Raw genomic sequence first — 17181 nt, 5'->3', positions numbered from 1 at the left:
TGCATTACAAAATATTTCAGTAATTGTATTCAGGGATAGGCATTAAGATGGTTTAGTTCCTACCGGTCTGACCGTTAACATTTTGTGTGTGTAAATAAGGAAGCATTTTACCTCACAGCAGTAAAGTATGGAGTGCCTCAAGGGTCTGTTTTAGGCCCTCTGCTGTTTTCTGCTGCTCTGCCTTTGAAATATTATTAGAAAATATGAAATTAGTTTCCTACGCTATGCTGATGATACTCAGCTATATATTTCTTTCAGACAAGATGAATTTCTAAATTATCTAAGTTAACAGACTGTATTAAAGATAATTAAGGATGGACCAAAATCCTGCGATCCCACTGGTTCAAATAGCTTTTAATAGGTACTCTCTTTAGTGCCTATTTACAATTCCTACAAAATCATGTAATGATAAATGCTGTTTCAACAACTGTTATAATGACCATTTATGTCTGTATTGGTTAGCTTATGTACTAGCTTAGCATACAGATACCTGATAAGCCTGATAGCTTAGTTTACGCATTTGCACTTACCAGGGTTGGGGAGTAACGGAATACATGTAACGGCGTTACGTAATCAGGATACAAAAATCCAGTAACTGTAATTCGTTGATAAAACGTAGTAATCAGATTACAGTTACATTTTGAAAAAAGGGGGATTACAATCGTTTCATTTAAAACTAAATAAATAATTATTTTGCCATAATAACACTATATTAAGCGCTGCTTGATTATACAGTAGTTCCTGGTTCTGTTGCTAGTGATGACTCACGTGAGCCACCCGCTGGTGCATGCGCAAATAACACCTGTCTACAGTCTCGTCAGACGCAGATTGTATCACTGCTGCTAGCTGAAACGGTTGCTGCTCGCGGGGAAAAACGCTTTCAACTCATGGAAATTTCGCTGCTATTTTGTTTTCAAAGAAGAAAATGCAAACGACATTGTTGTACAGTGCAAACTCTGGCTTCCAACTACGAAAACACTTTCTTTATCAAAGGACTAAAACAATAATCTGTAATACCATACTGTAGCCACTAGATGTCTTAATAGCCCTTATATATATATATAGGTGCTGGCCATATAAATAGAATATCATCAAAAAGTTGATTTATTTCACTAATTCCATTCAAAAAGTGAAACTTGTATATTATATTCATTCATTACACACAGACTGATATATTTCAAATGTTTATTTCTTTTCATTTTGATGATTATAACTGACAACTAAGGAAAATCCCAAATTCAGTATCTCAGAAAATTAGAATATTGTGAAAAGGTTCAATATTGAAGACACCTGGTGCCACACTCTAATCAGCTAATTAACTCAAAACACCTGCAAAGGCCTTTAAATGGTCTCTCAGTCTAGTTCTGTAGGCTACACAATCATGGGGAAGACTGCTGACTTGACAGTTGTCCAAAAGACGACCATTGACACCTTGCACAAGGAGGGCAAGACACAAAAGGTCATTGCAAAAGAGGCTGGCTGTTCACAGAGCTCTGTGTCCAAGCACATTAATAGAGAGGCGAAGGGAAGGAAAAGATGTGGTAGAAAAAAGTGTACAAGCAATAGGGATAACCGCACACTGGAGAGGATTGTGAAACAAAACCCATTCAAAAATGTGGGGGAGATTCACAAAGAGTGGACTGCAGCTGGAGTCAGTGCTTCAAGAACCACTACGCACAGACGTATGCAAGACATGGGTTTCAGCTGTCGCATTCCTTGTGTCAAGCCACTCTTGAACAACAGACAGCGTCAGAAGCGTCTCGCCTGGGCTAAAGACAAAAAGGACTGAACTGCTGCTGAGTGGTCCAAAATTATGTTTTGCATTTCCTTTGGAAATCAGGGTCCCAGAGTCTGGAGAAAGAGAGGAGAGGCACATAATCCACGTTGCTTGAGGTCCAGTGTAAAGTTTCCACAGTCAGTAATGATTTGGGGTGCCATGTCATCTGCTGGTGTTGGTCCACTGTGTTTTCTGAGGTCCAAGGTCAACGCAGCCGTATACCAGGAAGTTTTAGCGCACTTCATGCTTCCTGCTGCTGACCAACTTTCTGGAGATGCAGATTTCATTTTCCAACAGGACTTGGCACCTGCACACAGTGCCAAAGCTACCAGTACCTGGTTTAAGGACCATGGTATCCCTGTTCTTAATTGGCCAGCAAACTCGCCTGACCTTAGCCCCACAGAAAATCTATGGGGTATTGTGAAGAGGAAGATGCGATATGCCAGACCCAACAATACAGAAGAGCTGAAGGCCACTATCAGAGCAACCTGGGCTCTTATAACACCTGAGCAGTGCCACAAACTGATCGACTCCATGCCACGCCGCATTGCTGCAGTAATTCAGGCAAAAGGAGCCCCAACTAAGTATTGAGTGCTGTACATGCTCATACTTTTCATGTTCATACTTTTCAGTTGGCCAAGATTTCTAAAAATCCTTTCTTTGTATTGGTCTTAAGTAATATTCTAATTTTCTGAGATACTGAATTTGGGATTTTCCTTAGTTGTCAGTTATAATCATCAAAATTAAAAGAAATAAACATTTGAAATATATCAGTCTGTGTGTAATGAATGAATATAATATACAAGTTTCACTTTTTGAATGGAATTAGTGAAATAAATCAACTTTTTGATGATATTTTAATTATATGACCAGCACCTGTATATATATATATATATATATATATATATATATATATATATATTTATATGTGTGTGTGTGTGTGTGTTTTTAGGGCTGTGTATTCCCAAGTTGTGGAAATGAGACATGATTGCTTAGTTTTAATAGTTTTTAAAAGTAACCAAAATGCTAAACATTAAAATTAAAGTAGAACAAACCTAAACAGAAATGTTTGATCCGAGCTTGTTCAATTTGTTTATGATCTGATGTGACTTTTATATTTTTAAGCTCTAAACAAAACAACGATAATAATATTGCAATAGATAATTTATCAGATTTTTAAAATATTTTTATTGTTGAGACCCATTCAAAAGTATGGAACGTGTAACATTTAAAAACTTGCAGAAATTGAGAAAAAATAATTAAAATTAAATTTAAAAATGCAATTTATTTACAGTTAAGTTCCCCCCCCCCCCCCCATTTCTTTCTTTCTTTCTTTCTTTCTTTCTTTTATACATGTGACCTTGAAGTAATCCAAAAGTAATCAGATTACATTACTTTCATATTGTGGTACTTGGATTACGTTACTGAATACTTTTTTTTTTATGAAGTAATTTGTAACTGTAACGGAATACATTTTTAAAGTAACCCTCCCAAGCTTGGCACTTACCCTACATGTATTCACAATCAATTATTCACTTAATAGGCTATTATATTTATTATTTATTAATTAACAGTTAATCAAGTGTAAGAAATTACATTAAATTGGTTTTATTATGCACTAATTTGTTTTCTTACGCATTATATAGTCAGCTGTATTTTAAATTAATATCATTCGTATACTTAGGATAATCATTAAGAGTTTGGGGAGACCTGATTTCGAGGGAGGACCTGATTTGTCATGACACTGGCCCTGGTGTCAGTGTTTCCCAGACTGCAGTTCATGATGGAACTACAGGGGGTTTGTGAGTTTAATGAAAAGCTATTAATTAAATCATAAAAATTAAAATTTATAATTTTAAAATAAAATCAAAATAAAACATTTACTAAAAAAGATTTAAAAAAAAAAAAAAAAACTGACATCAGAGAACCATGAACTTCATTTTATAATGATTATTATTATTGACTTAATTTTATTACAATTTTATTTTATAAACTAACTTATTAACTTAAAATCACAGGGGTTACTTCAAGTGAATATATCAGGTGAAAGAAGTTCAACTAACAAAAAAGTTGGGGAATACCTGCATTGCACGTAAATATGAAATTTTAATGTGTTTGAAAGACAAAAGCCTTTCAGAGACTGTAATAAATGGTTAAATGACTCACTGAGAGATAATTCAAATAACAGTTAATGTGTTCGTCAGGAGGAGAAAACACTTGTTAAAAGAGAAATGATTTCTGTAAATGCAGTAATCATCAAATGCTGTATGGCTCTCAGTTCTCTGTGTGCAATTCCACAAACCTGGAAGGGATATAAGAAGTAGGCTTTTGTAGAAAGAAAAATTTAAAATATAACAAAGAAGTAGAATCAAATAATTCTGAATAATTTACTGCCATTGTGAGAATAACATATAATAATGAATAGAAAAATAACTGTAGTCTGATTACGAGTATTTTAAAATGTAATATAATCTAATTACAAGTACTTCATGTTTAGAATCTAATTACATGATCCGGATATATCCGTAGATAACATATGATTAGATGGACTTTTATTTTATTTTGGACTTTTATTTTGACGACTGGTGCGCAGATAAAGCGCCGCATAAGCTGACATCGCTTCCGGTGGTAAAGGGATTTCCGTCAACAACACAACTAAATTTGATCAAAACATCAATGACGAGCAGAAACTGGTCGTTCGTGGTCTGTTAAGTTCGCTGGAAAGTGTAAAATATATATTTTAAGTATTCACACCTGCTCTACAATTTTCCCACGTAAGACAGAACATTATTATTGTTATTATAATAACACTTCTGAAGATCTCGCTTATGAACTGTCAGTTGTTAAACGTGAATAATTACACTTGATATTTCTGTTAATTAAGTGTTATATATTTCACTGGAAATAAACGAGTTTTCTGGAGAAGCTTTCTTTTCGTTTAATCCTTGTCACAAAATTACTGTGTTTTTACCATGGTACAGAGATGGTGTTATGTTCATAATATTATTGTATTCACACACTGTGGTTCTGAATAATGACTTCTTTTTTAATATACCATGATGAGAACGAGTGAGAAAAATTATAGCATTACACTCATCTGATTTGAATGAATGGCAGCGCCCTGTGTGTCATCTGACTGACAGATCTGTGTGTGTGTGTGTGTGTGTGTGTGTGTGTTGTATAAAATAAGTGTCAAATTCAACATACTACACAATCATTATCATTTGCTTTGATTGAATTGTATTGTGTGTATATATCAGGACTCTTGTGTGTGTTTCAGTGAAGCATCATGAACTCTCAGGCGGTGCGCAGGGGCTTCAGCGTCCAGCAGTCTGACCTCATGTGTAAGAGGGGATGCGGCTACTACGGTAACGCCGTCTGGCAGGGCCACTGCTCCAAATGCTGGCGAGAGCAGAACCAGTGTACAAAAGCCAAGCAGATCGAGGAGGACCGAGCACTGGCCGAGAGGTGAGCGGTGAATGAGTGCTCATTGTCTGCGTCCGTTCGGCTCTGTTGAGTTGTGCTCAGCTGCTGTGTGTCTGTCAGGTTACAGAGAGAGGAGGAAGCCGCGTATGCCAGCAGTCAGGAGGGGGCGCAATCACGGCCCGCATCCTCCAGGACAAACAGCGTTCCCATGGTGAAGAGGCTCTTCACCCCCGCTCCCAAAACACCCGCACGAAGAGGTACGAGTTTAGATTGGACATTGAATCAAATCTTAACAATTCATGGAAATTTCTATGAATATGTTTGATCAAAGCACTTCTTTTGAAAGTTTAGCAGCTTTACATGGTCAGGACAGGAGATGTAATGGACTTTACAGACAAAGTCTCATGGCTACACTTCCAAAATCTCATGTATTTTAACATTCATCACTTTGAAATGTTTACATTTCTTTTACTAGACATAACACTCAAACTCAGTCCCGGGAAAAAAAGAGTATGAGATGAAATTAGACTCATAATGATTCATGAACTTGATGAATATTACAGATATGTTTTACTTTCCACAACCAAATGCCAAAAATTCAGAATTATATGAGGGCCTTTAACAGAACATATAGAATGGGAGGGCATTTCGTTTTCATAGAGGAACACACATTTTTATGATCAAACAATAACATCCCATATTTATTATTAATGAAATAGAAGTACTATATTAACACCAAAACACAGGATTATCCTAATTAGACCAAATTACACCAAAAAAAAAAAAAAAAAAACCTTTTGCATTATGCCTTTATACTTTGCAATTGCGAGGCACAAAAGCTTTTTAATTCCTCAAACAACAAAAATAATAAAACGATACATGCTAAACAGCAATAAAAATATGTACTGTAGCATATTGATGTGTAACAAAGACTTTGAGTGTCCTCACCATTAAAATAGCCGAAGCGACGGGTCTCCGAGTGATACTAGTCATTTATAAATATAGCCTAATTATGTTTCAAGTTCTGTTTTGTGTAATAATGAGTTAAATATGAATTTTCTGATCATAGGCGGAGGGTGAACCAAATCCAGGGTGAGGAGATTCCCATTTAAAAACACATTTAAATAGATTTCTTTGAAATAGTTTTAAGATACTTTAAGTTACTTAATAGTTTTAGTTACAGATTACGTACGCGGGATTTGGCATGACAGAAAGCTCCCTTTATAATCACTAAAAAATCTCACTCATCTTAGTTCATCGTGATCTCAAGGAGTTCAGTAACAATAAATGAAACCGACTGTACAACGAATCTCTTAATTGCATAATTGTTTGTTATAATGAGGGGATATTTACCAGCGTGCAGAACTCAGAATCCACTCAGCACTCAAAGCGCCAGAGTTTTTGTTCAGCGCTAACTTAAAAACTTCTGATTGGTCATTGCGTTCATGAAATCAACAGATGTGTTTGTGATTGGCTACATTGCTCAACACTGCAAAAGCTGTTGTAAGTCTTATCGTTCTTCAGAGCGCAAACACGAATACGCACTGGATCGTTTGCTAAATATGTTTCGCCAATATGCTAATATTAATTCATATTTCTGAAGATAATGTGTTATTTAAAGTTACCGTTGTAGAAATTAGTGTTCCTTTGAGCTAAATAAATTCTTTTCGGAGTCAATCTCATTTGATTCATTTGGATTTTGAGACTTTCTTTTCTCTGTTTTCAAGCATTTTACAACCCACACACAAACAACTACCAATGAATAAGCATGCTAATTATTAATGTGTGCACAACTACTTATTTATTTGACAAATTCACAAATGTGCGTTACTACATTTAATCTAATACTTTACAAATTGTGTGTGCAAAATCCAGAACTACATGAATGTGCAGCATTTTCTACAAATAGAGAAATAGCTGTGAATACAATACTTCGATTTTGTATTAATGTAGGTCAGAATTTGTGCGTGCAAATGAGTAAGATCTGCATTTGTGGACCAGGTGACATGCGTGCATTCATTGACTCGTTTCTGAGTCGGTCCTATTTGATTCATTTGGATTTTGAGACTTTCATTTTGCCGGGTTAGCCTTGCTCGATCCACACAGCTGTCTAAGAAAACCTGCCTGATAAAACAGACAATGGCGCCATAATCAAGCAGTTAACAAGACGCTTAACATGGCTTAAGAAAGTGATATTGAAGCACCAAATTCAGTTCACACCTTATTAATAAAACATAGCTTACCTTGTACAGACAAGCAGAAAAATATGAACTCAAAACGTGCAGTCACGTTGTTGGATAGACGATGGATTTAACAATTCACCGTTTTGTTTTTGCCCTCACTCTCTGACCCCATGAAGGTCGCTTTGTAATTCACACCCTGATTAACACACATTAGGGGAAGCATTTAAATAATCCACTTACAGAATGCAGAATTGAATCAATGAGAATCAAATCGACTCCAATGGAATCATTCGCATTTTGTACACATGAGCGTCCGTCTGTTATTGTTCACAGATGCAGGATCTTCACAGACGGCCGTGAGCCAGAGCTCGTCCCTCAGCCGACAGCCCAGCACAGAGTCTGACCACGTCACGCAGCACTTCATTGACTTCCTCAAGACCTTTCAGAGACCTGGATATGAGATCTTCAAACAGTGCCACGGCTTCACTGAGAATATCGCACGCAAAAAGGTCAAAAACTTCCAGACATCCAGCTTTACATTTTATAATTGAGGTTGTCTGCTACAACAAGACCATATGAATCATTTTATAGCTTATAGTTTTTATTCACCTTTATGTCTGCTTGTCTTTTGTTTGCATTGTAGGTTGCTGTTTGTGACGATCTCTCAGACTCTGTGCAGGATTTCTATCAAAACATGTCTGAATACCTACAGACCAACTTTAAAGGTGCGACATGCCTGATCCATCACAAACATGCTTATTCCATTTTCCCAGTTTTTAAATTAGACTTTGAATAACGTTCCCATGTGATCCTACAAACCTCCCACTCTGTGTGTATATGTGAATGATGTAGCGCATCGCCGTCAGTGTGATTTGTGTGTGAAATGTGAAGGAGTCTGTATACCGATGGTTTATTTGGACTGAACACTTCTGTTGACTTGTGCAGTACTCAACACTATAACACTTAAAAGGAACCTATTATGCCCGTTTCACAAGATGTAATATGTCTCTGGTGTCCCCAGAATGTGTCTGTGAAGTTTAAGCTCAGAATACCCCACAGATAATTTATTATAGCGTGTTGTAAATACCCATTTTTGAGTGGAAGAAAAAACATGCTGTTTTCGTGCATGTGTCTTTAAATATGAATGAGCTGCTGCTCCCCGTCCCCTTTCCAGAAGAGGGTGGAGCCTGTACAGCTCATGCCTTGGATACTCTGTCCAAAAACTAAAACATCTGTGGTTTTGATTATCTCTATCATGGTCACACTCATGTGACACTGCAGTTCTTCATCATCATGAAAATTTATTATTTGCATGCGTTTAAACAGTCTAAACTTCTGATATATGGTTTTCTGAGCACACACACAGAAAGCCGTCTGTCAGACGGCACGTCCTGTGAGTATCAAACTAAGTTCTCTTTTGCATCTTATTGCACTTAAACTATCAAAAACACGCAAAGTTCACATAAACATAGTCGATTATGTCTGTGAATGTAAACAGCAGGGACAGAAATCACATGTGTATATTAGATCTGTGTATTAAAGTGACAGCAGAGTAATGTACAGTACCTACTGCTGTTAATATGAACCAAACAACTCACTGCTCTTGATTGAATAACTTTAGTAGCTTTAATGAGAATACATTTCTTAGTTAATTGCTGCTGTTAATTGCTCTAGTGAGGAGATAAACATGGCAGACTGTGTGCAGCTCACTGGGGGGAGGGGCTAAGCTAACAGGGCGGAGTCTGTCATCAGTCATGGGCGGGGCATGTTCCAATGTGACGTCACATTGCTCAGAAACTGCACACAGCTTACTCTGAAACACTGCTTATGATTTATGGGGATTAAATAAAGGAGTGGGTGGATTTTTACCATTATAGGCTGGTTGTTTACACACACTGTGGACACACATCCGTGTTCAAACACCTCATAAAAGTGAATTTTGCATAATAGGTTCCCTTTAATAAAACAGGCTGTGTGGTGTATGAGGAATGATGTAGATGGTCATGCAGCAGGTGTGAGAGACTCTATCTAAATTAAACACACACACCTGTAACCTGTCGCTTGCTATTGATGCGTGACCGACACTGCCGCCTGTGCCATAAGTTACCCACCCCTGCTCTATATATTAACATGCACATTGGTTGTTTTGGCGTTTCTCTGACGGCTGTGTGTAATTGTGCATCAGGCTCTCCAGATGTGATGGAGACTGTGATGGAGGAGGTGGAGCGCTATGTGATGGGCCGTCTGTATGAGCAGCTCTTCTGCCCGGAGCACACAGACGACGAGAAGAAGGACCTGGTCGTCCAGAAGAGAATCAGGTGTGCTGGAAGCATCTGTAAGGTTGAGATGTGAAGAGTAATAGCAGTGTAACACTGTCATATGTGTGTGTTTCAGGGCTTTGCACTGGGTGTCCATTGCGATGCTGTGTGTCCCAGTGGACGAGCAGATCCCTAAAGTATCAGACAGCGTGGAGAGAGCCATAACAGGTACAGACACGCGTGTGCTCCAGCAGATTTAGGGTAAAACTCGCTTTATAACACAGACAGATCGGATTTGATGAGACACATTTGAAGCTTCCATACTTGTATGACTTTCTTTCTTCTGTTGAAGATGTTTGAAGAAAATAGTGCTCACATTAATCAATTTCCAGATTGAGCTGCTTCTCTCAGAAGTCTGTGCCATTTTGCAAGATCGTGTTTTGAGAGATATACATTACAAATATCAACTACATTTCAAAGAAACATTTGTAAATCAGATTTAAAAGGCAGAGAAATGCATTGCACTTTGATAAAAGATTACGAAAACATGCATTTTGTTCCTTTAAAAGTTCATGCACTGGTGATTCATGCTAAGACCAAAGACATTTATTAAAAGGGACCTATTATGCCCCTTTTACAAGATGTACTATAAGTCTCTGATGTCTCCAGAATGTCTCTGTGAAGTTTCAAATTTGCCCCTATTTGGGCGTGAACAAAAACACGCCGGTTTTGTGTGTCCCTTTAAATGCAAATGAGCTGCTGCTCCCGGCCCCTTTTCCAGAAGAGGGCGGGGCTTTAACAGCTCGCGCTTCGATTGCTCAACAACAACAAAGCTGGAGAATCTCACACAGCCAAAATGAGGATTGTCAGTAACGGTGTTCAGCCTTACATTGTTCAAACTGGAGTCGGACACTGATGGAGAGACTCAGGGAGAAGTTACAACTTTCAGAATGAAACTGGACGTTTCTGAATGGTTAGTGGATAAATTTATGTAGTTGCTGTGGAGTTGATTCAACTTATTGACTATCATGTGCCGTCTTGTTAATCTTTTGTGCAAAACCCGTATGGACGCCCACTATATGCCAATTTTATAATGTTTATTCGGTAACACTTCAGTATGGGGAACAATTATCGATTTTAACTAGTTGCTTATTAGCTGCATATTGGCTGTTTATTAGTACTTATAAAGGACAAATTAATGACTTATTCTGCGTGACCATATTCCACATCCCTAAATCCGACCCAATACCTGAACTTAACCACTACAACAGCTACCTTACTAACTATTAATAAGCAGTAAATTAAGCGTTTACTGAGGCAAAAGTCATAGTTAATAGTGAATGTGTTCCCCATTCTAAAGTGTTACTGTTTTTTTTTTTCTTTTTTTTCTTTTTTTTCCTGAATAGATCTGATCAACTTGGACTCTAAAAAGGTTCCTAAGGAGAAGCTGGCGTGCGTCACCAGGTGTAGTAAACACATCATGACTGCCATCCAGGGCAGTAAGAAAGCTGCCGCCTCAGCAGACGACTTCCTGCCCACTCTCGTCTATATAGTGCTGAAGGCCAATCCGCCCCGATTACACTCCAACATCCAGTACATCACCCGCTACTGCAACCCCAGTCGCCTCATGAGTGGAGAGGATGGATATTACTTCACTAACCTAGTAAGACTTCATCCACCTCAGGCTTTTGGTGTGTTATTGGTTAAGATGCAAAATACTTTCAGATTGTGTGAACTATATGATTCACAGGAGTCTGGAATAAATCCACAACACTCCATGTTCGAGTGAGTCAGAAGGCTTCTGTCATAGTCATAACCAAGTGTTAGATTGTTCATCACAACACTAGAAGCACTAGTATGTTAGTGGTGAAGAATTCAGTGTGTGTGTCGTTCTGCTGTATTTGTGTTCCAGACAAATCATGTTGTTGAGGAGAGGTGTGCTCAGGGCTAAAACTAACTTTTTGCCACCTGCTAACTTTTTGCCAAAATGGCCGGTGGCTTAAAGGATTAGTTCACTGCAGAATTAAAATTTCCTGATAATTTGCTCACCCCCATGTCATCCAAGATGTTTGTGTCTTTCTTTCTTCAGTCGAAAAGAAATGAAGGTTTTTGAGGAAAACATTCTAGGATTTTTCTCTATATAATGGACTTCACTGGCGTTCAACGGGTTGACTGTCCAAATGTCAGTTTCAGTGCAGCTTCAAAGAGCTCTACACAATCCCAGACGAGGAATAAGGGTCTTATCTAGAGAAACAATTGGCCATTTTCTAAAAAAAAAAAAAAAAATTATAATAATTCTAATATACTTTTTAACCACAAATGCTCATCTTGCACTGCTCTGCGATGCTCCATGCATGACGTAATCACGTTGGAAAGGTCGCGCGTGACGTAGGTGGAAGTACCGACCAAGTGTTTACAAAGCAATCATGCAAAGACTAAGTCAAACTCCCTTTACAAAAAGAGGTAAAACAACGATGTCGGACGATTTTGAAGTCTGAGGAGAAAATGAGATGTAGTGTTTTTTTTTTGGGGGGGGGGGGGGGGGGGGGGGTTTGGGTTTTTTTGTAGTTTTTCACCCTACCGCGGTACTTCCACCTATGTCACGCGTGACCTTTCTAACGTGATTACGTAATGCATGGCGCATCGCAGAGCAGTGCAAGATGAGCATTTGTTGTTAAAAGTATATAATTTATTTTTTTGTCCTTTTCGTTTGATTAACATTACAAACAGAGAGCAACAGGAATATTAGGCTGCTGTCACTTTAAGATCTAATGCACGGATCAAATATACTGTTACACATGCATTGTCTTTCTCGACTGTTTATATTCACTTAAGACACAACTGACTGTGTTTACTAGGATACTCGCTAGGGCTGCACTATTAATTAAAATTAATTTAAATTTTTTTTAATGTGCAGCTTGTCAGTGAAGTATGGATAAATGCTGCTCCATCTGAAAGCCAGAGGGCGCTTTTGCGAAGAAACTCCAAATATGCCCCACAGAAGAAATATAATGCACGGCATTCCAGGAAATCCCTATGGGCATCACACTATCACTAGCTTAATACACAAGAGAGTGAAACACTTTGATTGATTAAACATGACTAATAAACACACGACTGCGACAATATATGGTTTGAGTTCTTCAAGCATTCTCTGGTATTTTCAGGGTAATAAAGTACAACCCGAATTCCAGAAATGTTGGGATGTTTTTTTAAATTTGAATAAAATGAAAACTAAAAGACTTTGAAATCACATGAGCCAATATTTTATTCACAATAGAATATATATAACATGACAAATGTTTAAACTGAGAAGTTTTCCACTTTTTTTCCACTAAATTATCTCATTTCAAATTTGATGCATGCTACAGGTCTCAAAAAAAGCTGGCACATGGGGGCAACAAATGGTTGAAAAAGCAAGACATTTTGAAAAAAAAAAAAAAAAAAAAAAAATCTCTCAGCTGGGAGAACATCTAGCAACTAATTAAGTTAATTGATATCAGGTCTGTAACATGATTAGCTATAAAAGGGATGTCTTAGAGAGGCAGAGTCTCTCAGAAGTAAAGATGGGCAGAGCTGTGAAAGAGTGCGTAAAAAGATTGTGGAATACTTTAAAAACAATGTTCCTCAACATCAAATTGCAAAGGCTTTGCAAATCTCATCATCTACAGTGCATAACATCATCAAAAGATTCAGATAAACTGGAGAAATCTCTGTGCGTAAGGGACAAGGCCGAAGACCTTTATTGGATGCCCGTGGTCTTCGGGCCCTCAGATGACAATGCATCACTCATCGGCATGATTGTGTCAATGACATTACTAAATGGACCCAGTAATACTTCCAGAAACCACTGTCAGTAAACACAATCCACCGTGCCATCTGCAGATGCCAACTAAAGCGCTGTCATGCAAAAAGGAAGCCATATGTGAACATGGTCCAGAAGCGCCGTCGTGTCCTATGGGCCAAGGCTCATTTAAAAGGGACTGTTTCAAAGTGGAAAAGTGTTCTATGGTCAGACGAGACCAAATTTGACATTCTTGTTGGAAATCACGGACGCTGTGTCCTCCGGGCTAAAGGAGGAAGACCTTCCACCGTGTTATCAGCGTTCAGTTAAAAAGCCAGCATCTCTGATGGTATGGGGGTGCATAAGTGCATACGGTATGGGCAGCTTGCATGTTTTGGAAGGCACTATGAATGCTGAAAGGTGTATATAAAGGTTTTAGAGCAACATATGCTCCCCTCCAGACAACGTCTATTTCAGGGAAGGCCTTGTGTATTTCAGCAGGACAATGCAAAACCACATACTGCAGCTATTACAACAGCATGGCTTCGTCATAGAAGAGTCTGGGTGCTGAATTGGCCTGTCTGCGGTCCAGATCTTTCACCTATAGAGAAAAATACGTCAAAGACGACCACAAACTCTTCAGCAGCTGGAAACCTATATCAGGCAAGAATGGGACCAAATTCCAACACCAAAACTCCAGAAACAAATAACCTCAATGCCCAGATGTCTTCAAACTGTTTTGAAATGAAGAGAAGATGCTACACCATGGTAAACACGCCCCCGTCCCAACTATTTTGAGACCTGTAGCAGGCATCAAATTTGAAATGTGATCATTTTGTGCATAAAATTGTAAAATTTCTCAGTTTAAACATTTGTTATTTTATATCTATGTTCTATTGTGAATAAAATATCGGCTCATGTGATTTGAAAGTCTTTTAGTTTTCATTTTATTCAAATTTAAAAAAGAGAATTCGGGTTGTATATTTACAATCAGTGTTGGGCTAGTTACTCAAAAAATGTAATTTATTACTTGTTACTAGTTACTCCTTTCAAAAGTAATATTATTACTTTACTTATTACTTTCTGGCAAAAGTAATTAGTTACACTAATAGTTATTACTTTTCCTTCACACCCCACAGAAGTTCTGATTAATCGAAGAAATAATCGGCAAACTAATCGATTATCAAAATAATCGTTAGTTGCAGCCCTACATTTTTTACTCTCATTTGGTGCTTGGCGAGTATTAAGTTTAGGCCCTGAGTGTGAACAAACCTTGATTGATTCTTGAGTCAGGCCGCTCATCTTCACACTTGTTCCTGTTGCAGTGCTGTGCCGTGGCGTTCATCGAGAAGCTGGATGCGCAGTCGCTGAACCTGAGCCAGGAGGACTTTGAGCTCTACATGTCTGGTGCAGCATCTCCATTGGGCTCCAAGGCCACTTCCTCCGGCCACAGCTCCCAGAACGGCTCTAGAGCTGTAGCGAGCAGCACGACCGTCCCGCCGGCAGACCAGAGGAATGACCTGCCGTCAGGGGTTCGACAGGAACGGAAAGCAGAGGAGCCTCAAGCTCTGGAGGCTGACCTCATCGAATGGAAGGAAGGGCAGGAACTCTCTGTACTGGGCATTTTGGAAGCGGCTCCTGTACGGACACACACCTCTGCCACCTTCACCATTGACTCGGACAACATTGGCGGTGACAGCCTGCCTCCTCCGTTACAGCCGCAGAAGTTTTCTAGCTAGCTCCCCTCTAAACTGGCTGTAGACTGACAGAACAGGCAACTCGTCCTCGCAGGTTAGTGATGGTGTCTGGATCCGCATCACGACGCTCAGACGTTCGAACTTCGGTTCTTTATGCGGTGATCGGCAGTCATGTTTGTCTTATATTTTACTCCAAAGTACAAAGAAAAAGAAAAGAATTTGAGAATTTTAAGTATAGTTTTGTGTCCATTACGATTTTTTGTGTCATTGTGAAAAAAAAATATTACTTGACATTTATGAAGTATTTATAAATCAGGGTGGTATCTGCTGTACTGCTTTTAATTTGTGTAAATATAAATGTAAAAAAAAAAAAAATCATTCAGTAATGAGAATCACTACTGAGAATGAGAATAAAAAAAAATAACTGTTTAATATTGTTTTGAAAATGTTACGATGCCAAAAAAATCTTAGTAGTCCCAGAAAATAAGTTTAATTTCTTCATAATTTATATTTCTTATTATTTTGTTTATTCTGGGAATGTTTTGATTAGAGGTTAACTCTGATAAAGATATTTAGATTCTCTTCTTGACCTTCTTTTTAAATTTCCGAGTGTGAAATTAGACAGATGGAGGGTAACCATAGTTTTTTTGCACTGTTTTTACTGCTTTATGCAAGCCACTGAAGTATTAGAATACATAACTTATTAGCATATATCATTAATTTCAGTTTTTCCTCTGCTTCTCCTAATGTTTCCTGGCCATTATTATTGGCATTACTGGTCATTTGAACTGAGAATTAAACATAAGGGCAGAACTGGCGTGGTTTAGGGTTATATAGCTGCCCTGTCACTCAAAACCTGCTGTAATGTAATATTTACTATGGTTGCTGTTATGCTAGGATTGGTTACAGCATGCTGTGATGAAGAGTAATTCTGCTACAGGCAAAGCTTGAGTCCCAGGTGTGGTTTAATAGACACCAGCGCATTAGTAAACATGGATTTAATCAACATAACAAATTACTTCTAAAAAAAAAAAACAATAGAGTCTATAATCAAATATTTATTTTCTGTATATTTAACTTTCAAGAAATGCTGTTACAGAATGGAAAATAAAACAAATTTTATTTAGAGAGTTAAACAATGACTTATTTTAAAGCTACTGTTTGCCCTTTTGTTATATGAAGAATATTAATTATGCATGCAGAGTTACAGTTTTGCTGTGGTATGTAGTGTCCCATTACGGACAGATTGTAACCTCATTTAGTTATCTAAATGATCTAGGTATGAAACCAGAAATATGTTATTTAAAAATGATAAATAAAATGAGATACTGAAGGAACAGAAAACACTGGTGTCTAATTTGATCTCTAGCCCCTTATATACAGATAAAATCAAATGAAAAAAGGGGGAAATAACTACAGAAAGAGCACCATTTCTTTCTGTTTTATTTATTTGAGTGGAGTAGCTGTAATAACTGAACTTTAGATCAGCTTCACCTTAGTTTGATATCAGACAGATTGAAAAAATCGGAGCAGACGTCACAGTTACGTCACTTGCAGCTGCGCGCACGTAGTGGTGGCAGAAAAATAGTGGTAGCAAGTGAAGGAAAATGGGCAAAATCCACAGATTAACAGAAAAAATGTTTTGTTATGCCTCTGGATGTCAGAATCGGAATGCAAAAAATATAGTCTTCATTTTTATAAAATACCGCCTTTGAAGCTAAACACAGACGTTTATGTTGCAAGTCACAGACTGGACTGATAAAACCTGTGATTAGTCTACTATTAAAGCAGGAAATTATATATGACTTGTGCATGTTTATATCTCCCAGTTCTGACTTTATAACTCACAATTGTGAGTTTATTATTGAATTATATTATTGAATTTGAATGATCATTTTGCTCCAAACATTACACACATGGTATGGAAAATGTAAATTTAAATGCAGAAATACATTGCCATTTTGCATATTACATTTCAAATTGAAAATTGCTACACGTGTGCTTCCATAGAATTCTGAGGGGGAAAAATATATATATATATAACTATATAACGATA

At 37.7% G+C, this 17181-nt stretch overlaps 1 protein-coding gene across 1 annotated transcript; it reads left to right on the top strand.

The window, feature by feature from the left end:
* Nucleotides 1-4375: 4375 nt before the first annotated feature.
* Nucleotides 4376-16469, top strand: rabgef1l (RAB guanine nucleotide exchange factor (GEF) 1, like). Its single transcript, XM_051861589.1, has 9 exons — nt 4376-4551; nt 5058-5245; nt 5324-5460; nt 7720-7895; nt 8030-8111; nt 9572-9704; nt 9781-9872; nt 11051-11307; nt 14754-16469. The coding sequence occupies exons 2-9, from the start codon at nt 5067-5069 to the stop codon at nt 15165-15167; spliced, it is 1470 nt and encodes a 489-aa protein (XP_051717549.1). The 5' UTR covers nt 4376-4551; nt 5058-5066; the 3' UTR covers nt 15168-16469.
* Nucleotides 16470-17181: the final 712 nt, after the last annotated feature.

This window comes from Ctenopharyngodon idella, chromosome 15 (genome assembly GCF_019924925.1).
Source record: "Ctenopharyngodon idella isolate HZGC_01 chromosome 15, HZGC01, whole genome shotgun sequence".
In the NCBI taxonomy this organism is placed as follows: Eukaryota; Metazoa; Chordata; class Actinopteri; order Cypriniformes; family Xenocyprididae; genus Ctenopharyngodon; species Ctenopharyngodon idella.
This window is presented reverse-complemented; position numbering and strand designations above follow the sequence as displayed.

Coding starts and splice junctions, on each gene's coding strand:
- rabgef1l (XM_051861589.1), top strand. CDS start 5,067: ATGAACTCTCAGGCGGTGCGCAGGGGCTTCAGCGTCCAGCAGTCTGAC. Junction 5,246..5,323: donor GACCGAGCACTGGCCGAGAG/GTGAGCGGTGAA, acceptor TGTGTCTGTCAG/GTTACAGAGAGAGGAGGAAG. Junction 9,873..11,050: donor CGTGGAGAGAGCCATAACAG/GTACAGACACGC, acceptor TTTCCTGAATAG/ATCTGATCAACTTGGACTCT.